The sequence below is a fragment of the Molothrus aeneus genome, chromosome 6 (genome assembly GCF_037042795.1).
Source record: "Molothrus aeneus isolate 106 chromosome 6, BPBGC_Maene_1.0, whole genome shotgun sequence".
Taxonomy (NCBI): Eukaryota; Metazoa; Chordata; class Aves; order Passeriformes; family Icteridae; genus Molothrus; species Molothrus aeneus.
In genome coordinates, this window is record NC_089651.1 from 11,523,788 (window position 1) to 11,550,313 (window position 26,526).

Consider the following 26,526-nt stretch of genomic DNA (forward strand, 5'->3'; position numbering starts at 1 on the left):
AGTGTTTCTTTTAAAGTGCCTTTTTAAAGGTTCCAAGGAGGGTTGTTAAATGCCAAAAGAAAGGATAATTTAGTTTAAAACAGAAAAATAGAGTAGGGTAGGAGCTCTCTGAAGCACAGTTACTGAACATAGGAAGAAAGCATAAAGTTTTGTGAGTGCTTTTCCATAATTTTCTTATTAGTGAATATTTTAATCACATTGAAAACTTTTTGACATTGCGTAATTTCTATTGAGAATTGGACTCTTATACAGATATCAGTGCCCTTAAAAATTATTAGGACTGCTTATAAAATACATAGTATAAAGAGGGCTGGCAAGGTTTTAGCCATCAGTGTAAAAATAAACTGCAATAGAAATTTTTTGGGACTTTGACTGATAATGTTTGAGGTCTGGAGTGGTCTTCCCCAACCTCCCAGTCTGTTCCTCTGTACTGCTGATGGTTTCAGTTAAGTGTTATAAAATAGAACTGTGTGAAGATGATGAAGAGAGTTGAGCTTATAACCAATAAAATGTCTTAACATTTACTCTGTGTAAAGGAATCATTGATACTAAATAATTCTGCTGCCAGCATGAGAGCTTGTAGGCTGGCTGTGCAGCAGAATGTACAAAAAAAATGGTTACAGACTTCCCAAGTGATGTATCCTCCATTACTGCACTTATCCCACCCTGTTACATTGGTTTTATGGCAGTGAATTGAAACATGCCTTGAAAAAGGCAATTAAGCATTCCAAGCACCTCCTTCCCCCAAAAAACCACAAACAAAACTAACCAAACAAAAAAAATCAACAAATGTCAACTCTTGGCCTTTCTTTTAAGGAGGATGTGAAAATTAGGGGTCTCAGCAGAGATTAACAGGTAGGTTTCTGCATTATAACATGACATATTTTTGATAGGCACTTGGTAAGAGAGAGGTAGAATTCATTAATCCTTCCTCCTTATTGTGAAAAGAGAAAGTTGTCAAGTGGTTTCACCTTGGTTTGTCTCAGCTTCAGCCTTTCTGTGCACATTTCAAACATGTTGATTTGTCACACCCTGTGGTGGTAAGCTTTTTTTTTTAATTTTCCTTAACCTGAACTGTAACTTTGATGCTGGTTTTTGCCCTGCAGTCATAGGCAGAAGCCTAGAGGACACGGAGCTCTCTTAAAATTCCCTCCCTGTGGTGCAGGAGATCCATGGGGAGATGAAAATAGAGCAAATGTGTGGCAGTCAAATGGTCCTCTCTGAAGTCGCGTTCTGCTGGGTTTTAACCAGTCAGGCCAGGATGGCCAGTCCTGGGAGTAACAGCTGTGGCAACCTCCATAGCAACTGGGAAACACTGGCAACCAAAGGCTCCCTGTGTCCAACAGGCAGAAGGGTGGCATTTCTGCATTCAGACTAAATCCAAATGGTGTATTGTTACCAATAGCAGGTAAGTCTAAAATACCGCTGTGCCAAAGTACTTGGAGTTGTCCAGAAAAAGCAGTGTAATTGCCTTTGTCAATGCACTGTTGTGTGTAGAAACAGGGGTGTTAAAATGTGCTTTAATGTAGAAGTGATAGTTGCCTTTCTTTGCAAAGCGTTACTGATTCCATCTTGTTTTGGTTTATAACAGCAGTTTGTGCAGTCATGGAATAAATTGATCTATTGTGCTGATTTCCTGACTTAAATATGAATTTTGCAGCAGTTAATCCCCTCTTCTTGCTGGGTTTGCTGTGCTAGTTATCTGAAATTATGTATCTATCTGGGAGTCTCCATTAAAAAGACTTCCAGATCATAATTCTTAGATAAGACACAAAATATCATCTAAACACTTGTGCTTAAACTGCATTTTGTAAAATAAATTAAGCATTTAAATTTTATAGGTTGTTGAGTTTCCATGCCAATGTTATAAGTGATTCTAAGCAATATTTAAAAAGAAAAAGATTAATGGAAGCTTGTCTACTACATCTTTTGAAATTACCAGAGATAGCATCACATCATTGATCTTACTGTGACAGCCTCTGAATAGTTATCACTTGTCACCTCTGAGCATCTCATTCTTTCTTGTTGCAAGCCATAATCCTACTGTTAAAACATGACAGGGCAGCTGTAAGATCAAAATATTTCCTCTTAATACATCATTATAAATAAATAACAGGGAAATGTAATCTTAACATCAAGTTCAAAACCTGTCACGTTTACTCAGCTTGTCAACTTCAGCTGTAATTTCTGTCTCAGCTTGTAAAACAGGGAAGGTTTGGCTGGCTCTGTACAAGACAGCTTTAAAGGAAGAATGTATGTGTAAGAAAAGAGAGCAGGAAACAAATGTTGGAGGGAGGTGAAAGTTATTATTTTCCTGGAGATTTTGACAGCATTTAGTGTTTCCTTGGGTGTTTCTGCCCTTTTTCCAGGTTAGGATTTGGGTGAGTGAAGATCACTGAAGTCAGTCATGTGGGCTCATCTGGCCAACTGCCAGTCTGAATATTTTGAATTCGGTGTTTTTAAACAAAAATAAACGATTAATCAAAATTACTGGGTTCTTGAGGTACACTGGCCAGCACTTGCTTGTTGTCTCTTTTCTTCCAACAGGTCACAGCCGAGTCCTGCAGGCAGCAGCTTTTCCAAGTATGGCTCATTTGGAAGGGTCCCTGCCCAGGGGTCACAGGTATTGCAGTGTGAGGCCAGCTTTGGACAAGTTTTCCTGTTCCACTGTCATATCCACAGTTAATCCCTGCTGCAGGAGCTCTTTTGTTGTGCACCCTGCCTGGATTGCTGAGCACCTCACCCCCCAGAGGTAAAATCAAGTTCTTGTTTAAGTCTGGGATTTGTTTTTTGTCTATCTAAAGGGATAAACCAGGCTGGTGTGTCAGATTAATAAATTAGCAGCTTGAACATCATTTGAGCTTTCCCACCCCTGCACTGGCAGTTTTTTAGATGTATTGACTAAAGTTATTTGCTACCTTGGAGATTATGAAGGGCAAAGCTTGAGTAAGCCTCCCATCAAAGAAACATTCCTTTAATATTATTGGGATAAATAAAAGCATTTTGCCTTAGCAGTCATCTTCCATGAAATGTTGCTAATGCTTTGTGACAGGGGATTATTTTCCCAGTTTTGAACTAGAAGCTGTCATCAACCAGCAGTTTTGTTGTTTCCTTCTCTGCTTTGCTGTTCCCTGAATGCTGCAGTGTAAACCATCAGCTCCAGCACTCTGGAGTGCACCTATGCTGTGCTCTGTGCTGCAGGTGGATTTTTTTCTCCTGATCTGAAGGGTTGCATTGTCTTGCCAGGTAAACAGCAAAGGAGCTGGTGCAAGTAATGCTGGCCCGGGTTTCCAGCATGCTCCTGGCTCACTTCCTGTAAACCCCAAAGCGAAGAAATCTGAGTAAAATTGGGCACTGGTGTGTTTTTCCCAAGATCAAGGAATTATCCCAGCACAAGCAAGTTTTCTGTTTCTTCCCACACTATTTGGTTTGTGGGAGTGCTACAAAATGAGGTGGAGCGTTCCAGTTCTTAAACCTTACAAGATGATTTTTTCCATGACCTGCAGAATCTGTTTCTTTCAGGGCTGACCCATTTTCTTTTCTTTGAGGTGCCAATGGATCAGCCACTGTCTCCCTTCCCCTGGCCCAGCATGGAAGAGCCTGGGGGAGTCAGGGGGCACAGACAGCAATGTGCCTGTGCTGGCTAGAGGGGAACAAGATGGATTTTATTACCCTGGTACAGTAAAAGAGGGGATAGAGGTGAGTGATGGCTGCTGTGTGGTAGCTGGGGGCAGTTCTCACACCACCTGAGTTCAGTGTAGCAGTTTTTGGTTCAGTTTTTGATGAGATTAGAGAACAGATCACCAGGACAGCAGGTGCTTGAGCAGCCTTGTTCTGGTGCTGGGCACTGAGGCAGCCCCAGTGCTGCTGCCAGCAGTTTAGGGGCTGCTGTTGTGTGTAGACACAGAACCATCAACAGCACAGGAAAAGGGTTTGTGTTTTATGTACACATGTGCAGCTTGAGTCAGCCACAGACCCAGGCTCAGGGTCTTTCCAGAAAGGGTAGTGAAAGCTTTAATTCATTGGTTTGTTAGCATTTCAAACTTAACACAAAAAGGAGTCTGTTCTTTCTCAAGAACAGGGAAGTACCTCATCTCATTGTTGATGGAAAGCCTCTTCACAGGCCTTAATATAAAAGAAAATAAAAATTCCCAACAACCCCCCAAGAAGCAGAGCTAGTGTTGTATGTAATGAGGAAGGACTTGGGCATGAGTGATGAATAGGTCTGAATGGCTTTAGTGTCCTCTGTTCCTTGGCACACACAGCATGGTTTGTGAAGTACAGTTGTCTGTAGCTTTTTCTCTTGGGAAAGAAAATACAGATCCTAGTGGTAGTGAATCTGAGCATATGCTTCACTCATCTTGCTTTCAGGTGAGCCTCATGGAGTTTTTTGGGGCTGTCTCAGTGCTGAACTAACACCACACACTCTAGCTGCTGTTCAGGCTTGTTTTACTTAAGTCATATAGGCACAGGATGGCCTCCCAGCAAAAGTTGCATTACTTGGCCCATTATTGACTGTTTTTCAGTGGAATTGTTATTTTGTTCCTGCTAACAGAGTGAAAGAGGCATGTTCCTGGTAGAGTTTGCCAAACCACTTGTGTCACATGGAAGGCATCCAGTGTGTGTGCAAAAAACTGCACAGGGTGACATCCTGGAATATGTGAATGGGATGAAACACTCCTTGCTCCCTGGAGACAGAGTGCTGGCACCCTGGGAGCCAGATGGGGCCAGGTATGGCCCAGGAACTGTTCTCAGAGGCATTGAGACAAGGGATCCCTTACGAGGTAAGGAAAGTGCTACTCTCTTCCTCCTCTTGTTCCTCTGGCACACCAGTGAGGATAAACTCCTGTCAGGGTGCTGCTGCCAGAGAAACAACAGAGCACAGACAGCAGCCCAGTGTTGCTCCAAGCTTGCAGGATATCTGTGTGTAACCTCACCGGTGTGACCCTGAGGAAACTGTGACCCATAAAAATGTCATCATCTGTGCCCATGAGTGTAGCTGGGACAAGGCTGTGGCTGCCATGTGCAGGACTGTGGCCTTTTCATGACACATACAAGTGAGACAACTTCCAGGAAGCATTCATCTGAGCTTAAATGCTCACATTTGTACCAAATGGTACATCTGGGGGTGATTTTATAGCCAGACGTAGGAGATTTCAGCAGCTCATTCATTTTTCCTGTGTCTGACAGTCAAGCTCCACTGACTTACCAAAATACTATTCTCAGAGCAGTACTGCTAAATTTGGCAGCAACAACAGAAATTACTGTCATCTTGTTCTGTTTTCTTGTTCATGTAAAACTGTACCGTTTTCTCGTTCCTCTGATTACAAATTGGGAGGAAAGATGCTGCCAGGCCTGTTGGTTTACTGATGGTGTCCAGGCTGCCCACTCACCTCTGTGACACTGTGGTGAGGTGTTAGAGAGGGGCAAGAGTTGATCCTGCCTCTTGACAGGAGTAGAAAGTGCATAAAGCTGCAAAGCCTGATCTGTCTGTGTGCACTGCCCAGCTGCTTAAGGCTGCTTGCTGTTTCTCTTAACAGCCTCAGAAGATGAAGAAATTACAGTCCAGTTCTGGAACGACAAGCAAGTGAAACTCCCCCGTGGTGTGGCTCTGTGGATCCCTCCTAGCCTGTGGGAGAGGATTGTGGAGATGATCCACATGCCCTTCACCAGCAGGGTGAAGCCCAGACCAAGCCAGGACTCTAACTCTTGTATTTTTCCCTGCTGTCCCAAGGCATCCCTGATTCCTGTTTGTGCTCTGTGTAGCCTTGCCAAGCGCTGCTTGCTCTGCTCTCCCTGCTGGCCACATTTCCAGCACCACTGTGCTGGTGGCATCTGCTGTTCATCAGCCTGGGTAAGGTGCATCTGCTGCTGCCAGCCCTGTGCTGCTGCCTGGTGGCCTCTTCCCTCCAGGTCTCTGGTCTTTCAGGACAGAGCTGAAGAGGCAGAGTCCAGCAGTGAGCTCTCTCCAGGCCTTCTAGAACTGAAAGGCACAAAACAAGGAGAAGCTGCAGCTGTGGCAACATCTGCTTCCTCTTCTGATTCAGAGAGGGACCTGAAGCCACCCCTCACTAAGGGTACTGGGGGGGACAGTGCTGTTAACACAGGCTCCAGCTGTCTTGAAAAGCCCAGGTTGAGGAATTCTGCAAGACCTGAAGGGGAATATTGGAAAAGAAGCCACCTCAAGTTCCATTCCAGTAATTCAGGTACCTTCAAACAACCCCACAGGGAACCAGCTGCCAGAGGGAACAAAACCAAAAGTCTTCTGGGCAGGGCAGTCACTTTGCCTGCAGGTTATTGGTATTAATACTGTAAATTTGCATATCAGACTCTGATACAATTCTTCCCCCTCCCCAATATTTCTGCCTCCTCATCTGGCTCTTCTTTTGGCCACTTTTCCCATGGAAAACTACCAGAAAAATTAATTTTATTTGGAAGCCAGATATTCCTCTCTGTTTCCTGTCATTTTCCTATGCCTTTTATGATGCTAACATCTTCATTAACCTGCATAGCTCACCCATTCAGAGCAAACTGAAATAATTCCTTTCAGGCTTAAAGTGCATTTTTCTCTTTTCTGAAATGAATGTTTCTCCATTTCAGTTCTGGTTTCACTCTTAGACACAATTTTACTCCTTCCCAGGACCTGGAAGTTGTACAAAGGGCCAGCTGGAATCCCAAGCCATCTTCACTGGGGACATGTCCAGTGTGGCCCCAGCTCAGCAGAGTGGAACGTTTGAAACCACTGACCAGACTCCCAGAGGGCAACTCACACTGAAAACAATCCTAAGAGACCAAGATTTCAAGCCATCATTGAGGGTAAGATAATCTGTATTAGTTCTGTGGTTATGTAAGCAGGAGGTTTGTTTGAATGGAAAAAAGTATTCTTATAAATAGTTTGGAACCTGGCAAGAAAAAGACATTGTTTGTAGCTGCTTCCTGGGGCCATCCACCAGTTTTGTGATAGGTAGGAAAGTTCTCCACTAATGAAACCAAAACAAAAGGTTTAAGGTATGGCTGGAGCTATGTGGTAAAATGGAAACAAATGTCAGTAGCCATGAGAGCATTCAGTGTTGCAGATTTCAATTCAGAAACCTGCCAAATGCCCATTGACATCTACCCAAAGAAGTCCTGTGTTAAATCCATGGAGAGGTGCTGAGCTCTGCCTATCAAATTGTGACAGTCCCAGTTTCTGCCTCTGAGAGATAAAAGCAGATTCTGTTTCAAGGCAGTCTTTGCTGAGTTTCTTTTCCTCAGTAGAGGCAAGCAGTTTAAACAGCAGATTCCTGCTGTGAAGCTGGGGGATACAGAGTAAGCAAACTGTGTCACAGCTAGGAACAGCACCACTACCCTGGTTTTTAGGCCTGGTTTCCCTCATGCTTTAGAAAAACTTGAAAAAAAATCAGAACATGAATGCTAAAAAAAGCAAACAGAAATGAGGAAGAAAAAACTTACAGGAAGAAGGATAAGATGAAAGAGAATGTCAGGATGAACAGAAACAGTGCTCTGCACAAGAGCATCAGGGTAGAATTAATAAATGATATTCATGAAATCAAATATTAGCTTCTCTGTACCTTCATGCTCTTGCTACTGTGAGCTGACTGCAAAGTAAAACTTCAAATGTTCTAAACTTGCATGTTTAGAGATGAATCCATTAATAACATGTCTTGATGAACAGAGAATATACAGGAATACATCTTGTATTCTCACAACTGTACTCATTCATTTTAAGCAGATGCCAACTTATCAACTGTATGGTTCCTACTTTCTATTTCTATTCTACTTTATTGGTTAAATAATCATGGTTACATAACCACACACCTTTGTAATTGATTTCCTAGGAATTTTCAGGCAGTGTGGAGCTCTAGGCAGGCATGCTCTATGTAAGCAGTGTCAGAGCTGTGCACTGAAGTGACATGAGTTGCCTTTTGGTAAAACTAATAAGAAAGCAGAATTGTTTCATTCCAGCCCCAAAGCAGCAGCATGAATCACAGTAGTGGATGCAACGTGGCAATACAGGGTATAATGATAGAATTTCATTCTTGTAAAAGAGCCCCTTGGTGATTTAAACCCACAAGATCCATTGCTACTCTGAGATAGCTGAAGCAGTTTTATCACATGCTGCAGGCTGCATCAGAAGTGGCTTGCAGCAAACAAGTGGAGTGAGAGGACAGGCTTCCTAGAGGTACTCTCTGGGGGGCTGATGTACCCTCACTGCAGTCAACAAAATCCTCCTGACTTCTGAAGTAAAAAAGTTTTTAATCAAAGCCTAGCAGCTTCTGAAAATCCTTTGGTCTTGCTGTCCAATTGTGTGTTTCAGCAGTAAAGTTTGTGCCAGCCCAGAAAATAGACCTGTATTAAAGCTATGTGAGGCACAGGTACAGCCAGCAAAGCAGCAGTTAACAAGACACTGATGCTTTTTTTAGATCAGACTTCTGAGGGATTTGTTTTCTGTCTTCCAGGAAGGCTTTGCAGCATCAGAACAAAGATACAAAGCAGCATCTGATGATAAATGTGAAGCCACTTGTGTTGGAGATGACCCTGTCAGAGCTCACTTGCAGCAAAGCAGAGAGAGACATGATCAACCAGAATTCAGTACATGTAAAACTGATCAAGTTCAGGGGCTGAAATTTCAGGTAAACTGCTTCTTCTCTATCAGTGTTATATTTTTTTTAAACAAATTAGGTTCTGCTTCAGGTACTGTCTCAGTAGAATATCTTTATGGATGACTATATAATTTTAAGAAGTGAGAAACTCTGCTTTCACCCACATTAAACTTGAGCATCCTCATTCTTTATTCCAAAGTGCTACAGTAAATTCTTAACTATTTGGACTTGACTTTACAGTTCTGAAGAGATCAGATGAGCTAGTAGGAGCACTAAAAGCCTGAGCAGATGCACACCAAGAGTCCAATAAACCTCCCATTTGTCTATAGCTCTCTGGGGTGAGCCACAGAAATTCATCAAAACAGTTTCTGTTTGTAGAAAGCCAGGAGGAATGGAGAAACAATACAACCTGACAGCTGAAAGATTTTTTTGGGGATTAAAGCACAAGCAAAAGTAGCCAGAGGCTAAAGGACCTGCTACTGTAGATACAAACAACAAAATGATTAGCATTCAAGCCACTGATTTTTATATTCTGATGAAAATGAATGGAAACCTTAATACTATCAGCTACAGAAAGATGACAGATCACATCACTCATTCTAAACGTGGAACCTGGTCCTCTGGCAAAATTAAGCATCCAGGGAGTTTTGTTAGTGGGACTGCTCGTGTTTAAAGCATATGAACTTGGCCATAAGCTGCAGTGTGCAGTTGCTCAGCAGTAAATTGGATAATTTAGGGAACCCCACAGCCCTCAGAAAAGAGGTTTAGTGTGGTCTGCAAAGAGACAGAACCTGAATCAATAGCTCATGTGCCTAGACTGAACACCTGACACACATTTCAGCACGTTTCTGAGTTGGGGTTCTAGGTAGGGAATTTCATTTGTATTTCATTTCTTTACCAGACTAGCAAAAGTAGAGATAGGAGAGTGGCTTGTGAGCCAGCTGCTCCAAAATCAGTGCCAGCCTACAGAAGCTGATGTACACCCATATTCACACCACATGGATCATGCTCTCTGGTCAACACTGTGACATGGGGGCTCTCTCTGAGGATAATACAAAAGAAGCTGTCATCACAAAGGCTTGATCATATATTTTATTTCACTGATTGTATCTTTAATTGTTTAGAGCAGAAGAATCTGGAATTACACAGTCACATAATTGGATTTAAAAGGCACACAATGTACAAATATTTATAAAAATCAATGTACAAAGTGGGCTGCATATAATTGCATTAAGTAGAAAACAAATATACAGGCCATAAAAATGGAGTCCTAGAGAGGAAGCTACTGTTAAAGTGCTAACAAGAAAAAGATATCTATAGCTCATTACACACATTAAAAAGGACCTCATGTTTTATTCCTGCTATTGCCAGGAAACAACAAATATCACAGGACAAAAGTTAAATCAACGCTTTGTCCTGCATTGACATCTACTACATGGGTTTGTTTCACCATGTCTTCTGAGATGGCTGTGACAGAATAGATGCCAGGAGAAACTTCAATGTAGAAATCTTTGGAGTTTCTTCTGGGCTTTAAGAAAAAAAAAAAAAGGTTATTGGGTAGTTATCTTACATTTCCTCCCCCCCCAAAAAAATTTGTGTTTGGGTAAAAAAAATTACATTTCAGCTGCTATATAAATATAGTAAGATTTTTTCTAAGTATATGGAAGGCAGTGCAAACAAAAATATTTCTGTCAGTACAAAAATTAGCAAGTGCCATACTCAAAGTATTCCAGCTAATGTTTCAATTGATGGAAATAATCACTGTGCTGTAAATTTACATCTTACAAAACTGAAATTTACCAACCTAGACAGTTCTGAACATAAACCTGGGAATTCCTGTTCCCTATACCAAAGGTGCTCTCAGTAATTAATAGTGTGGCACAGATTCAGTGTTTCTCATCTTTTCTGGCTTGCAAGTTCCTGAAATTGATTTGCTGAGGTGTTAAGCTTTGAAAAATAAAACCAGTTTTCTTCTCCTTGAGGAACAGGAGTCTTCAGAGAGCCCGTGGGAGGACCAAGTGCAAGAATGCCACAATCTTGTTTCCAACTAATTGTGCAAGTCTCTGTATGGCCATTTGACTGCCTACACATATATTATGCTTGTGAATCTGCTGTGCTATCAAGGTCTCCAGATCTGTCACAATTTGTAACCAGTTGGATTCAAAATGATAAAAGAAATGCTAGCAAATACCTCCACTTAAAACCAAAGTATTCTATACACTTACTCTTTGCTGGCAAGTTTGAGCTTGGCTGGGTTCTACAGAACCTTCAGTCTCCTGGAAAGAAAAATAAAATTATTTTCTAATGATCCAGCATACAGTGCAAACCCAGGCCAAGAGAGGGGAAGCTTTAGGTGCACAAAAGGATGGATAGTACACTGATTGGTGCCACAAGAAGTGACTGTGCCATCCCCCAACCCAACACAGGCTTGGATCAGTCCAGGTGTTTTTATGTCACCTTTCATCAAAACCAAAAGTACCTACTTACCTCTTCTTCTGTGGGATCCATCTTTCTTTCTACTGACTTGCCATGATACTTGCAGAAGTGTCTGATTTCATTCTCTTTGCACTTGTTGGTTGCCATAGACCTATAGCACTTCTGGACAGCAACAGAAACAGAAAATATCATGTGAGAGGTGTCAAACCATACTTGCAGCCACTGCAGATTTACAATTGAAAGTAGAACTACACAAATACTGATGCTGTGTACTAATTGGCTGGTTTGTTCTCTGTGGGGGTGAAAACAATGCCTGTACCTCCAAAGGCCACCTGCCTTCTGCTACAGGATTCTCTCAGGCAGGCCTGATTTTGTATTCCTAATACAATATGTTATTGGAATTAAATACCAACAATATGTATGGCGGGGACTCTGACACCTCAGAACTGAATTAATGAAAATGTTAGAAGGAATAAATACTCTGGAAATGCCTGCCTGATCAAGAAAAGCTCTGGTGGAAGAAGACATAGTTTATGGGTCCTTAAGAGGACATGTATGCAAGCCAGGTGCTCTGCAAGCCAGTCAGTGAAGGTGGGTTCTGCAGGCCATGTGCAGCAGCAGTGCTCTAAAAGCAGAATATGCTAATACTGAAAAATGAGTCAGTAAAGAATCTGAAGTGTCTTCAAGGCTGGTATCCTTTCCACAGCAGCTTTGAGAAGTGCATTTAAGCACACAGCAGCCGCCTTCTGGTTGCACTGCAGATGTGCTGGCATCTTCCCCACTGCAAATTAAACTCTTGAGTACAGTTCTGCTGCCATCTGTTGTCACCACAGAACTCCTACCAATGCTACCTTTTTGTTCACAGGGACCAAAAAGATCCAAAATATCTCTTATTTCACTGGTGTTTCTCTTGTCCCTGACTGTCAAGACTAAATGTAACAAAATTAAGGCAAATAGAAATTCTTATTTCCAAATCTACTGCTGTCCTTTATTCCTTAGCTTGTGCACAAATCAACAGATCTGGTTGCTTGTATTGCAGTTTTTGTGAAGCTGCAAAATATATCAGATGCTCTGACCTGGTGCATAATGCCTCACAGAGCATCTCTTTTACATGATGGCACAGAGCAAAGAAATTAAATCCAACTTTTGGTGAGAAATGGATAAATTTCAATCCCTTAGCAACCCCAAACATCTCATCTTAAACTACAAGTTTAATTGTTTGCATTCGAGTGCCTAAATGGTTGTATTCAGCTGTGCATTTTTATTTGCACTTTGTAAAATTTACCCATGAACTTATGGGTTTGACATTTCCCCCCTTTTATGACTCTTCTTCTCTAGAGAAATGACTGAAGCAGTACTGTCTTGGCTGATGCATGAATGTGGAAGTCATCCATTGCTTGTTCCAATTTTAATACTCTTAACAGGGCACAAGATAGACCACAAGAATAATTTAGGTTGGAAGACACCCTTAGGATCATAGAGTCCAAGTGTAAACCTAGCACTGCCAAGTCACTGGTAAGGATGGGCCTCACTACACTTTGTTTTGTCTTGTGTAAAACTCTATTCTGCCCCAGTTGTTCTAGGATTAACTGCTTACTGCGTGTGTACTGCTTTGAAATTATAAAGGAGTTGCTTATGAGCTAATCACTTGGTGTGCTGGAGTACTGTTTTCTCTAATTTAATTGCAGACTTGGGCTCTGTATCAGCCCTGCAGGCAGTGAGCTCCCTGCTGAGTTAGGATAACAGATCCCTAAGGGCACCAACTGAATGGAATTCTCAGTTCAGTGCAGTAGCTGGGCTGCAGGGCTGTGCTCACAGGGAGGGGCTGGCAGAGGCTGGCTCCAGTCTGCCCATGTCACCCAGCAGAGCAGTGACACCTGCCAGCCAGAGAACAGTGGAGCTGTGCACCTGCACACCAAACCTCTCCATTTCTTCTCAGCACACACAGAGAGCTGAGCCCACACTCCTTACCCAGTAGCTACATCCTAAATGCAGTTTGGCCTGGTTTTGTCTGGGATGGAGCAAGTTTTCCTCCTAGCAGTTGGCAGAGTGCTGTGTTTTGGAGTTAGCAGAGTACAGTGTCGATAACAAAGTGGTGTTTTGGTTATTGCTGAGTAGTGCTCACCCTAAGCCAAGGACTGTTCTCACACTCTGCCAGTGGGGAGCTGCACAAAAAGCTGGGAGGGAGCAGGGCTGTGACAGCTGACCCAAGCTAGCCAAAAGGAAATTCCGTACCGTAGAATGTCATGTATATAAACAGGGAGAGTTGTCTGAGGGGCTGACTGCTGCCTGGCACTGGTCAGTGAGTGGTGATCAACTGTATTGTGCATTACTTGTTCATATTGTGTTTTATTTCTCTCTCCCCTTTTCATCACAATTATTACTGTTATTACCATTGGTGTTATCATATTTTACTTTGTTTCAATTAATAAACTGTTCTTATCTCAACCCACGAGTTTTGTTTTCTCCAGATTCTCCTCCCCATCCTGCCAGGGGAGGAGGGCAGGGAGGGAGTGAGCTGTATGGTACTTAGTTGCTGGTGGGGTTAAATCACAACAGCAACAACACTAAATTCAAAACAAACACGGGACACAAAGCATCTCTGCACTGGAGACTGAAACTCTCCCTTATTTCCAGAAGCCAGAACAGGATATCAGCCAGCAGGAGTGGCTCGCGTTCCCCTGATAACAACACAAGGTTACTATGTCATGAGGCTAAAACCCAGCAGAGATACTTTGGAGCACTGGAAACATTCCATACCTTGTGACACAATGTATTTTGTGATGCCACCTGACATTTCTGTCTCTCTAACCACACTGCGTTTCCACCAAGAAATGGAGAAACCTGCTAAAATCTGTACCGGGCTACTGGGTACTGTCGATAGAAAATGCAGTGATGTTTATCAGCCAGGGTGGAACCAGCTCAGCCGGCCCGGACAACACCGCTGAAATGTACCCTGCACATGATGCTGAATGCCCCAAACTTCTTCATCTCGGCCGGCACCCCGGGCTCACTGCTGAACCCTTGCCAAACAACGAGCAAACCTGAATCCCAATTTTTGCAGTGAAAGTAGCGAGGCCTCTGGCAGGCACATCCTGAGCATTCCTCTTTGGGCGGCTCCGGGGCTGACCCTCACCTCGCATTCCTTTGAGACTCCTCTCATCAAATTCATAATCGAAGCGAACGCTGCATTGAGGCGTTCCCGGTCCTGGTCCTGCAACGAGAGACATTCCCGGTCACCCAGCGTGCCGCCCGTCGCTTAGAGCCAGAGCGTGGCGGGGCACGGAGCCGCAGAGCCCTCGGGGGCACCGGGCGGGGCGGGTAGCTCTGCGCGGCCGTCTGTCCGCGGCCTGTACGGAGATGTATCTCCGTGCATCTCCCGGTCCCTATCTGTATGTGTGTGTGCGTGTCCGCGGGTGCGCGCACGGCACTGACCAGGACCGGGGCCGGGCCCGGGGCCGCGCCCGCCGAGCGCCGCCGCGCCCGCTCCAGCACAGCGCGCGCCACCGCCATCCCGCCCTGCGCCGCCGCACTGCGCACGCGCCGCCACGCCCTCAGCCCCGCCCCGCCCTCAGCCCGGCCCGGGGGCACCGGGGCGGCTCCCGCCGGGATGCGGCCCCGCGGAGGGCTCGGGGCGCTTTGTTTGTCCCTCACGCTCGCTCCCTGCCCTGCGGTAACGCAGGAGAGGCGCGTCCGGGCAGGCTTTCCCGGAAAGGGTCAGTGAGGTGCCCCCGGATGCTACCCCCCGGATGTCGCCGCCGTGCGACAGCGGGGAAGAGCCCACAAAAGCCGGAGCCCCGCAGTGCCCCATGGTCTCTAGGGGGAAGCGGCGCTCCTCGCTGCTTTTTATTTAAAGTTCCGCGGTCCGAGCTCACGGTGCCGGTAGGGGGCGATGGCCGGCCGAGGGACGCGGTGCGGGTCACGGCCGGGCCGCACAGCCCCGCACCCGCTGCCGAGGCCAAGCCCGCTGGCCGGGCGGTGAGGGACCCGCGCAGCCATCCTCTCCATCAGATGAGGGAGCCGTCTGCCCCGCGCCTGGCGCAGCACTGCTCGGGCCCGAGAGCAGCACTTGCCTGCTTACCAAGCTGGTTCTGTCCCCGGAGCTGGGTCTGTCCCAGGAGGGCAGCGCCAGGCTCCGGTCACCGCTCGGAGTTACCGGAGCGGCTCGGGAAGTGGCTGTGGCCCGTGGGAGCAGAGCCACTTGGAGCCTTCTCTAACCTCGTGTGCACCGAGGTGACAGTAGTAGGGAAAAATAAGCATAAAAACTTTCTTTAAGTCCCATATGGCCCAGGTTAACATGGAGGCCCCGATCCTTCAAGTCCTTCATTCTTGTTGAGAGCTTTGCTAGCTGTAATCTTTCTGACAAGCAAGAAAAATAATCCTCTCCTAGTTTACATTTTATTGTCATCTCCCAGTCGCTTAAGCAGAGCAGCAGCCAGCCCCCGCAGTAAACAAGCCCTTCACAGGCTGCTTGCTCATTAAGACATTGAAAGCCCCCATTCAGTGCTCAAATCCAGCTTAATTTTAAGTTTGGTCTCCTGTACTCCAATGAAAATTTTGGCAAGCTGCTGGAGTGCTTGAGGTCTGGAGAACTGAATGCAACATAAAGGGGGGGAGAAAAATAATATTTGATAAAAGCAATGTTAGTGTGTTTGATGTGGTGGAGAAGCAGCCAGAACACACTGCTTCCTGCTTAATTGGAAGTTGAACGTCTTTGCATCATGCCTTGTTAGCAATGGTCTCCTGGAGAGGTGAGTGGGTTTGCTATGTTGCTGCTCTTGTGAAATAGACTTGGAAAGGCCCTCCTATGTCGTTTTCATAACATGCAGAAAAAACTGATCATTTTTCCTTCCTGCCAGGTACTTGCAGCAGTAGCTTGTTGTTCAGGAGGTAAATTATTCCTGTTGTGTTGAAATTTAAACTCCCACTATTTTTTGATGTTTGGTGACACAGTACTCCTTTGCAGCTGAGTAAATACATCTGTCCCAAGAAGGCTGACAGCTGAAATAGCTTTTGCTTTGAAACACACATTCACATCAGAATCCAGATGAGAGTTATCCTTATTTCCTGTACATTCATTCTTTTGAAATATAATGGAGGTTTGTGAAATGCTGGGCATTTCCACCAAATTCCTTGTTGTGTGGGTTGATGGATCAGAATATCTGAAGACAATGTATTTCATTTTGCTGGTGAGGTGGCAAAAGCCAGGAATAGTTTATCCTGAGCACAATGAATTTAATTTTACTGGTAAGGTGGCAAAAGCCAGGAACAGTTTATCCTGAGCACTTGGTTCTCGGCTCAGGGAAGCATCCTTGAGTAGGAAAGATCATAAGCATTTGCCTGATGCTATTTTGCTTCCATTTAAGTCAAAGGAAAGAAAGTCAGAAAGTGCTTAAAAGTTCCAGAAATGTGTAGTGCTGGAATTTGTATTTCAAATTGCAGAATACATGCTGCTCTTTATTTTTCTTCTGTACCTAAAATAATTTGGTTAATCTATTGTGAAGTCACTTGTCTTACCAATGCCTACCTAACACTTCAAGATATAGGAGCAGTCTCTGTATTTTACCATACTCATGGTCCTGCTAAGAACTAGCATCTTGCATCTTCTGTATTATTTTATATCAACGGTTTTGGGTTGGTTTCTCATCTGCCAAACCATCAGAAGCCGTGGACACGTGTGCCAGGGAGGTGGCCCGCACAGACAATGCCGTGCAGGGACTTTCTTCCCCCCCGGGTACGCGATATTCTGGGGAGCCCTGGCCAGCGAGCGGGACACCTGGGCTGCGCTGCCCGAGCTGAGCATTGCACATTGCTGCCAGGAGCTGCTCCGGGGGGCTGCATCGGAACCGAGGCACCCGGCACGAATGGTTCAGAGTCACGCCGCTCCTCCCCCGGCCTCCACAGGTGCTGTGAGTGCTCGGAAAGGCCCGGGAGCTCCCCGGCTCGCAGCTCCCCGCCGGGAGCCGTCTGCCCCGCGCCTGGCGCAGGAAGCGCGCCTCCCGCACTCCTCCTTCCTTCCGCTCTGCCCCGCAAGCGGCGCTGCCCGAGAGGAGCCCAGAGCTCGGGGTGTTCGAAATAAAAACCGGGCGGTATCGCCCCTCCGGGCTAGAGTGAGGAGGAAGGCTGTCAGTCCGGGAGGCTCGATCCTCTCTTCCTCCTGTGCCCATCGCATCTCCCCGCGGACCAGCCGGCCCTGCCTGGCTGCTCCCCTCCCTCCCCCTGCCCGGGACCCGAGTTTGGGGCTGGGGGAGGCGGTGCCCACCCCTCCGCGGGGCCGGCGGGAGCGGAGGCTCGGCAGCCCGGGGCTGCAGCCCGGGCCGGGCTGCGCTGCGCTGCGCTGCGCTGGGGGAGCAGGTTTCTTTGTTGGCTGCCGGGTGACTGGTTCCCATTAATCTCCCGCACTGGTCGTGGCCGTCTCCACTTCCTGCCTTTGCATACTTTTCTCTCCCTCGATCTCAGTCCCTTCCCACCCCCCTCCCTCCCCCCTTTCTTTCCCTCTTCCCAGCTTCTCCAAAAAAGCTACAACCGCCCGGGCTGCGGGACGGGGGCTGCAGGCGGCCGGCGGAGGGAGCGCATCCCTGCGCACCTCGGTAAGGGCCGGGGTGGCGCGCTGCCGGGCGGTGGTCGCCTGCGGGGACCCGGGCAGGGGAGCAGGACTGGGGGGAGAAGCGATTGCTCGTGCTCCGGGTGGCCGTCCCTGCGCACCGAGAGCTTCCCGCGAGCGGGGCGGGCGGGGATGCGCGGCGGCGGCGGCGGCGGGGGCTCGCCGGGAGCTGCGGCACCCGGAGCGCGGAGCCCCCGCGGCAGCGGAGCCGCCGGAGGCCGTGCCGGTGCGGGCCGGCCCCGCCATCCCTGCGGGACCCTGCCCTGCCCTGCCCCGGGGGAGCGCAGACGGGCGGGGGTCCTTGCGCACGGGCGGAGCGGGGACCCGGGGCTCCCGCGCTGGTGCCACCGCCGTGCCTCGCGGGACGCTGCTTTTGGCGGGGGTGGCGAGGGCAGAGGCACCGCGGAGGGACAGAGCCCGCGGAGGGACAGAGCCCGCGGGGCCACTTCGGCCCGAGCGGGGTAACTCGGCTCCGGTTGGGGAGCCAGCGCGCCCAGCGTGGGGCTCTGAGCTGGGGAGACGGGAGCTGCGGCTCTTCCCTTCCAAAGCCCGCTCGCATCGTCTGTCCGGCCGGCTGCGGTGTTTGCGTGCGTGCTGAAAAGTGTAGAGGAGCCACCTGGACTCCGGCGGAAGACTTTAGGATCCCAGGACAGATTTGGCTGAAGAGCTAAGGGAGTTGTGCCGCAGTTCACTTGGTGGGAAAATCAGATGTCCTGCTCTTGGCTTGGTACCCAAAGTTTGCGTTACTAAGGTCACTGCAATCAAAGAGTAGCAGTTGCATATGAGAGAGCCTTCTTGTGTTTACTCCAGTTTTATCACTCAAATGTACTTCAGATTTAGTAGTCAAGCTGAATGAAGCATGGAGTATGTCAGTGGTAGCATTTTCTACACCCTGTGCTGATTTGGGGAATAGGTTTTCTTTCATTTTTATGCTGGCCAGTCAGACTTAACTTCAGGCATGTATTAAATAATCCAATAAAATTGGAGTGATCAAACCCCATGGAAGATGAAGGATGGAACTTCTAGTTGTAGTCTGGTTTTTGATGATAGGATGAATTGAAGTGAGGCTGATTTGCCTGTCAGACTTAAGAATGTTTTGTTTATACATGATTAATTTATAGCTCGTGGATGAAAATTTCCATATAGAGGAAGGGTAAGTTAACAGGGCAAAGGTAGGAGTATGATGCATTTAGGGTGAGGTTTGAGAAAATTGTGTTTTAGGAGCACCAAAATTTAACTTTCATTGTAGTGATCAGGTTATGCAGGTGACATAGTGGAAATCTGTTACCAAGTTGACATGTAAGAGTAAGATTTATGAGTTTGACCATTCATTTCTCTCTTTCTTTAAGATTAGTTATTTAAAATAAAACTGCAACACATTTATAGCAGTAGTGATGTCTTTATCAAGTTACCCAGGAGTACAGTCAAGCACCTTTTAAAATTAGCTACAGTCTGTGCACTGTTAAGGGTGACAAGACTGACATGGAACTGATATCTTGCTTCTGGGGTGGAACTAGTTTCCTCAAGAGTGTGGAGTGAGGAAAGGGGCTTTTGGGAAAGGTTGACAGGGATGGTGGTGCTGGGCTTCCCTGGGGCATGGAGACTGTCCTGCTCCTAGAAGGATGTAGCATGTGTTCTCCTCTTGTGTGCAGAAATAAGAGAGGCCTGCCTGGCCTGGCTTTGTGCTGCTCCCTTCAGGGTGCTAAACTCCCCCAGCCAGCTTGTGTGGCATAGTCACTGCCCTTCCTGGCTCTGGGGGAGAGGTGCCTTCTGTCCTCTCCTACCCCTGCAGCACGTTTGTGCTGTGGCTGCCAGCATGTGCTCCAAGAAGCTCAGGATCAGGCATTGCTCTTTTCCTTTAAGCAAGTGCCTTCATGTACAGTGTATCTCTTTAAGGAGTGTGTGACCCCTTATTATTGATGACCCTGTAAACCATTGTGTAATCTGTTGACTATAACATACCATGCCAATTTATTCTTGGTTGGGAAGTCTTGCCAAGGACTTGATGGAATAGCATGATTTTGTCCACTTTATTGTTTTCATTGTGTTTCATAAACATCTAAGACCCTCTGGGAAGAATCACTGGGGCGGCTGGGCCTCCTTTTTTTTAATTGCTGGTTAAATAAATGTTGCCAGTTTAAAAAAAATTAAAGTGGTATGCAGGATCTCAGAATGCCTGGAACTGCTAAACACTCATGTTTAGGAAGCAGAACTATTTTTAGTGTAGGGGCATTTAAAGAAATGATACAAGCCCCTTGTGAAGAGGTCACTGTGAAGTACATTGAAAAGCCTGCTTCTAACTGGAAAGTAAACCCAAGTTTCCCACAGCTGAGTGAAGCAAAAGAACCAGATTCATGCTTTTCCTGCTTAACTGAAGAGGGAAAGGATGGGTTTTTTTGTGAGTCTACTGTAGTGGAAGTAAGGATGCCCAAATTCTTATCATACAACAACAACAAAAATGCTGGTCTTAATGACACCCTCAGCTCTCTGATTTCCTCCAGTGAGTATCTGCAATGGAGATGTAGGACTGAAAGGCATTTGACACTTTTGAAGAGGGGCTGGGAACTGGCAGCTGAGAATATGGTGTATCCCTTGGGATCTGTGTTTGTGGGAGGTCAAAAGTCCCTTGCATGAATCCATGGTTGCCATTCTTATCTACACCTAAAAGAACAGGGGTAAAACTAGGGAAGAAAAGATAATGTGTGTTGAGAACTCCAGGTGATCTGGGCTCCTAAATCACTTCTGAATATGGGAATATGGGACTGAGGTTGCCAAATAAATTACTGTGATTCCAGAGAAGTTTTTCCTCAGTTCATCTGCCTGAGAAATGGAAGTCCTTGCTTTGGATGGCTTAAGAGAATGTGGTTTAGGTCAAAGTTACCACTGTGTGCTACAAACATCATGTTGTCTATGAGGTCTTGAGTAATGTTTAATGTTACCCAGGCTCCTGCAGGGCAGAGGACCAACATCTGGACTGATCAGACTTTCAAAATGTATGAAATGATAGCAGAGTTGATTTTTGGTCCAAACTTCATTGACGTCTTGTTTAGAATAAGTTTAGTTTAGATTACGAATTGGGGGTTTTTCCTTCTTTTGCTTTTTTTTTTCCTGTTGCTGAGTGCCATGTGTGTTGGTTTTGTCTGTGTGCTGTAAAGTGTGTGCAACTGTTGCTTTTCAGATTTTTTGGTCTGCAGTTGGGATTTAGTTGGCAGTGCAAACAGAGACAAGTTTGGGGAACTGAATCCAAATATTTACATTCTCAATTTGGCCTAGTTTTTGTGCTTGTAAACATTCTTAGTCAAATTGAACTTTGGTGAGGTTATAAGTGGCTTTGCCAAGCCTTGGAGAGTCACACCCTACAAGACCTGAAATTCCCCCTTTTGGGAAGAGTTTTGGAAGTTTTTTGGGTGTACATACATCATCTGAGAGTTAGTACTCATCATTTTTATCCCTTATTCAACTGCAAAATCTTTTCCTGTTTGTTGGTTTTTTTTTTAATGTAGAAATGCCTCATGCTGGTGAGCTTTGTCAAGTTAAATGTCATGGAGGAGAAGTCCTGCCCACTTATGAGGTCCTGTGCAGATTCCATAAATCCTGTCCAGATTCCATAAATCCTGGTCTCCTATGCTGCCCTAGAGCTCTGCCCTGGTAGAGAGGGGCCATGATGGAGATTCCCCTCTCTCTGTAGCTACCTTTTCCCTGGACCTTGTTGTTTCATTGTGCAGAAGATTTTAAGACTTATTGGAGCAATGGGGATGCTTGCTTATGGAGTTTCAGATTTAAATCCTCTTTTAATTCTTGTAGGCTTTGAGCAGATGTCAGATTTTACTAGAAACTTTTTATTCACCGAGGACTGAGCCTAAAAGATATGTTCTCCATTAGCAGTTGAACTTTCTGAAGTCAACACTACTACAAACTGTAGGGCTAGGGATCAGCTACTACATTAACACTTCATGACCAACGCACCCTTTTCTGTGGGGATTGTGTGTTCATATTTGGGGCTGTTGCTGACAATCAGAGTTTGCAGTTGGGATAGTTTAGTTGCAGAGAACTGGAGCCTATTCTGGGCTAGAGGTGACTGCAGTGAGTTACAGTAAGAGTTCTTACTCATCAGTTGAGGTCTGGAGCTTTGTGTTCTCAGCCAGCTGAGTCTGGCCTGCCTTAGCTTGATCCACAGTGACCATGTTTAGAGCAATGTAACCTGGAGTGTATTCTCAGATGGTTAAAGCTGTTTGGGGAAATGAATGGTCTAATTCCTACAGCCAGTGCTTTTGCTACATTCTGCTGTGAGCTTCTGACCTTGGAGATGGGCTTGGTAGGTTGAGGAACACAGGACAGGAGTAGGTGTTCACTTTTAATGCCACCTTCACCCCTTCTTTGAAGACATGTTTGGTGGAACTGTGTCTGTAGGCTGCAGAGCTGTCAGCTGCTGCAGTGTAGTTGAGAATTCAGTGATCTTTGCAAGTGGAGAAGTCCTGAAGGACTCAGGGAAAGCACAGTGGGTTTCTGTCGGAAGTGCACCCTGTGTGTGTTCACACACACAGGAACGGGATGTTATTCCAGTGTGAGTGTATCTGTCTCCTAATTGCTCTTTAAAATGAAGATGTAAGAATGCTTAATGTGTTAACATTTAGTGTTAAGACTGGTGCCAGCACAGGAAACCAGGTCTTTGAGTTGAAACTTTTAACATTATTCTCTAACTCCCATGTTATTAAAAACAGTCACTGCATAAAGTTTTAAAGCCATAATTCATTTTATCATTTTGATGAGGTTGTCACACTGAATTACTGGTTTGCGTTTTTCCCCATAGGAAAAAGATTAGTAGTCTTCATAGGACACCCAGTCACAATCACAGGGGACAGATGCTAACTGACTAGCACTGTGCAGAGCACTCTGCTCAGCCTGCTGTTCCAAGTACTAGGGCAGAGACCAAAAATTTTGGGAGGGCTGGCCTGGAAGATCTTGCAACCCTTCTTCAGCGAGGAGCAGATGTTTCAGACATTGACTCTGCTCATTGTTCTGGGAAGTCCTTCAAGTTAGGAGATGAAGCTGTCTCTTGACATTTTTCCTTTCAACTTGAGGGAGTACAAATAGTTTTTGCAATAGGGGGTGAAATTAATGAGGAGTTCTAATGATTTTGATCCTTTGTCCTGATGAAAACTCCTATCGCTTGAAATCACAGGAAAGGGCCTAAAGTCATGTTTCATTTCTATGTAGGCACAAAGAAATGGGACATATTGATTGACTCACTGTGTGTGAAAGTGCTTCTCATTTGGGCTACTAGGATTGTAATGGTTCAAGTTTCCAGTTTGCCTCATATCTTAATCCTGGCTCCAGGCCTACAAAATCCTGTTATCCACTGTTGTTCAAATGAGCTTTATGAGCCAGAAATATTGTTTTGAAGATATGGCAAATGAGGAAAGTGCAAAACCTTACCAAATAATCAGCAAGCTCTGATTATTTCCACTGTGAAGTTGCAAATCAGGCTGCAGTTCCATACCACGGCTTGTGTTTTTACTGTCTGCTATATTCCTGCTATATTGTTAACTTAATCTTTAAGCAGAACATCACCTGTGCCACTCAAACTGTATAAGAAATTACTGACTCGAAAGAAAGTTGAGATCAGGATAGGAAAGGAAAAAAAGGGATCATAAGGAAGAGGCATAAAATCATCTGCACCTCCCTGAAGGCTGTTTGTAAAGATTTCCAACTTAACAATCTCCAAAACCATAACATAGCATTCAGTTCTCATCAATACAACTCACAGAGCTTTAGGTTAGTGTGCATATTTCTGTTGTTGTTTTATGGATGTATCCATCACCATTTCTCCTGTGGAAATGAGTAAATATCTGGGATCATTTAATTGTACTAAAGGGAAAAACAAGGACAAGCACAGGGAGCTCATGCTGTCTCCTTCTTGTCACCTGTTAGAAAGCCCTTGGGACACCCAGGGGTACTTGCAAGTTTTAATGGCACAATCCTGATTGTGTGGCTTTGTCATTACTCAACCTCAGGGTATCTTGTAAGCCTCCCTCCCTGCTTTCACAGGTGCTGTGCTTCAGCTCTTCCCTTCCCAGTGCTAAGGAGTGGTGCAGAGGTGTTTGCTGCTGATTGGCCCAGTGTTTATTAGCCTCTGAAGCAGCACTGTTCTTGCTGCTGTAGTTGCAGAGCAGCTGGCAGAGGAGCTGCTCTTTCTCTCCAGAGGTGTCCTCGGGCCTGGGAAGCAAAGGGGGATGTTGCCAGGTGGCAAAGCTACCTTCTCATCTAGTGCCAAGGTGAGCTTGGGATAATCTTCTTTTCCCTGCTCTGCTTTTCCTGTGGCTGCATGACTTGGATAACACAGGTAACTCTCTAGAAAAGATAAATTCAGGAGAGGTAAGGGCTCACAGACTCTTGCCATTTTACCTGTAAGTAAGGCTTCATCTAAATCCTTGTGCTTTGGGGAAGGTTGTCTGTTGGTTCCCAGAGAAATGTTTTTTTTTTTCTCTTCCTTAGTGTTCTGCTTTTCTTCTTTCTCATTTTAGCCCTTAGCTTCCCTCTGAAAGCACTCCAAGCCCAGCAGCTGGGCTGTAATGAACTCTGTGTGTACCATAATCTCTATTTGTGCTGCTGCTTCCAAGCTGTAGATGGATGGGAGACCTATTTTGTGGATGCCACTTCCACTGTGGCTTGGGATTTGTTAAGCCCTAGAAAGGGGAAAAATGGTGACAAATTCCTCATCCACTTGTGAGCATTGAGGCTTCTTGTCTGTCATAGACAATCTGTGATAGCAGCTTCTTGAGCTGCTGGTGACATATCCCTTTGTTTGTCTGTTCTGATATTGATATTTGTAATTAATGGAATGCCAACAGAGGTATCACACTGCTTTATGCTGTTAAAGAGCATCACATAAGATTTAATTGTGATTTCAGCTTTAATTCTGGCATTGTTTGCCATTGGGTTGTCTCCCTGTGAGACAGTTATCTGTGAGCTGGAGAAACCAGCAGAGAAGCTGGTGAAAGTTCAGCTAAGGCTCTGTCTCCCAAACCAAGCAGTGAGAGAACCGTGGAGTTTGCAGTGACAGGCACATGCTCCAGAGAGAATAACAGTGGAAGGTAAAGTTGAGACAAATACACTGCCGGCCTATTCACCTCCAAGAGATTGCATCTGGAGGGGGAAACACTCTGGGATATCTGGCTGAGGGGACCTGTGTGTGTCTTATCTTTTCAGTTGTGTAGATCATTGTATATTGTGGTGTTTCTGGCAACTGAAACATGACAGGAGGTAATACCTAGCTTAAAAGCACAGTCTGTGAGAAAGATGGGAGAAATTTCCTGCTGTTCTGAGTGAAGTCAGCTTCTCTTTTGAAGGTTAATGGTTCACATTCAATCCATTATCATTTTTTGTAGTAGAGAGCATTATTATGTACAGACAGCGTGAGACAAATCTGACTGATTTTTGCATACTGGTGTTGACCCAGAACTACTATGGGTAGACTGATGTGATAGAGAAAAGAATCTGGCCTACTCTTAAATCTGGAGACACAGTAGAATGCTTTGCTCTGTAGAAGTGTAGCTGAGCCACTGGGCTTGGAGGTGTGCTCTGGAAGCAGGATAATTAAGGTAAGTGGCATACTCATGTGATAAATTCAAATATGTAATGTATATTCATGAGCCTATGGATAATGGCTAAAACAGCAGGAATCCAGCCCTGCATAGCCAAGTGCTTTGTCTTGAACTAAAAGCTTCCTTTTCCCTTTCCCATGTGCTTTGCAGCAGGGCAGGCTGGCAAGCACATCTGCTTGTCCAGCCCAGACAAACATGTAGTGGGAAGGTCAGCTGGGGTGGAGGCCACACAGAGCAGCTGCTTTGGGCCACATGAATTATCCCAGCAGTGTCTGCTCACCTCTTCCTCACCTGCACTGTAGTTTTGGCTGCAACTTTTCAAATTGTTTCTGATTCTGCTTTTTTTTTTTTTATTAACTTTCACCTCCTAGTTAGGCAAAGAGTTAGGGGCAAGCATATGTTAACTTTTTTTTTTTTTTGTGGAGACTTAGGATAACCCTAAATATTGGATAGTCAGTGAGAGATGTTTTGATCCAGGATTCATTGACATGAATGAGATTTTATATTTATCTATCTATCTATCTATATATCTATATCTATCTATATATATATATATATAAGTTTTTGTTTTCAATACACAATGAAGACTTACCTCCATAACTTCTACAGACTGAATGGAGTATTTCTATACTGGGTCTAATGGAAAAAGGTTAATTTCATCTCTAGGCTTTATCATGTGGGTTTAAAAAACCTGAATGATGAGGGTCTCTGAATCAAACTAAGATTGGTGGTTTTTTTAGGAGTAGGGCAAATGACAATAAAAAGCAGGAGCTGAATTCAGATAGTAGCAGAAAGATGATGAGCTATAGCAACAGAGTAGCATCTTTCATTTGGAATTTTAAAAGCTCTGAACAAAATGGGAACAAATGAATAAAAGACTGCATCTGACTTTGGTAGATGAGGGAAGCATCAGTGCACATGAGAAGATCGAGAAGATAATTCTGGGAAGAGATAAACCCTTTTTTTTTTTCATTTTCAATCTAAGTCTTAGGAAAAATCAGAAATATATTGTGAGGCCAAACATTTTCTTTTGTATTGAAGTACAAGCACACAGAGTAGTGCTTTTGAGATGACGATATTGATGCTGCCCTTCAGTGCTTCAAATGGTTTCCACCTGCCCCCACAACATAAAATGTGACTCTAAGTGGAGTTACTTTTCTTCAAGAAGTGTATGATCAGGTGGTAAGACTATCAGGAAAATGTAGGCTTTTAATACCATTTCTTGTCTGTGTAATCTCAAATATTTTTAATAGACCATATCTAGAGATATGATGTTAAT

The 26,526-nt window shown here is 45.2% G+C and overlaps 2 protein-coding genes across 2 annotated transcripts; one reads left to right on the plus strand and one right to left on the minus strand.

Moving 5' to 3' along the window:
* Nucleotides 1–1,353: 1,353 nt before the first annotated feature.
* Nucleotides 1,354–13,487, plus strand: C6H11orf16 (chromosome 6 C11orf16 homolog). Its single transcript, XM_066552834.1, has 9 exons — nucleotides 1,354–1,408; nucleotides 2,548–2,752; nucleotides 3,549–3,699; nucleotides 4,556–4,784; nucleotides 5,541–6,206; nucleotides 6,641–6,816; nucleotides 6,856–6,858; nucleotides 8,460–8,633; nucleotides 10,586–13,487. The coding sequence occupies exons 2-9, from the start codon at nucleotides 2,586–2,588 to the stop codon at nucleotides 10,652–10,654; spliced, it is 1,635 nt and encodes a 544-aa protein (XP_066408931.1). The 5' UTR covers nucleotides 1,354–1,408; nucleotides 2,548–2,585; the 3' UTR covers nucleotides 10,655–13,487.
* Nucleotides 9,681–14,557, minus strand: AKIP1 (A-kinase interacting protein 1). Its single transcript, XM_066552838.1, has 5 exons — nucleotides 14,475–14,557; nucleotides 14,176–14,253; nucleotides 11,091–11,201; nucleotides 10,829–10,879; nucleotides 9,681–10,131 (listed from the first exon to the last, which is right to left on the minus strand). Exons 1-5 carry the CDS (start codon nucleotides 14,550–14,552, stop codon nucleotides 9,988–9,990), a joined length of 462 nt encoding a protein of 153 aa, XP_066408935.1. The 5' UTR covers nucleotides 14,553–14,557; the 3' UTR covers nucleotides 9,681–9,987.
* Nucleotides 14,558–26,526: the final 11,969 nt, after the last annotated feature.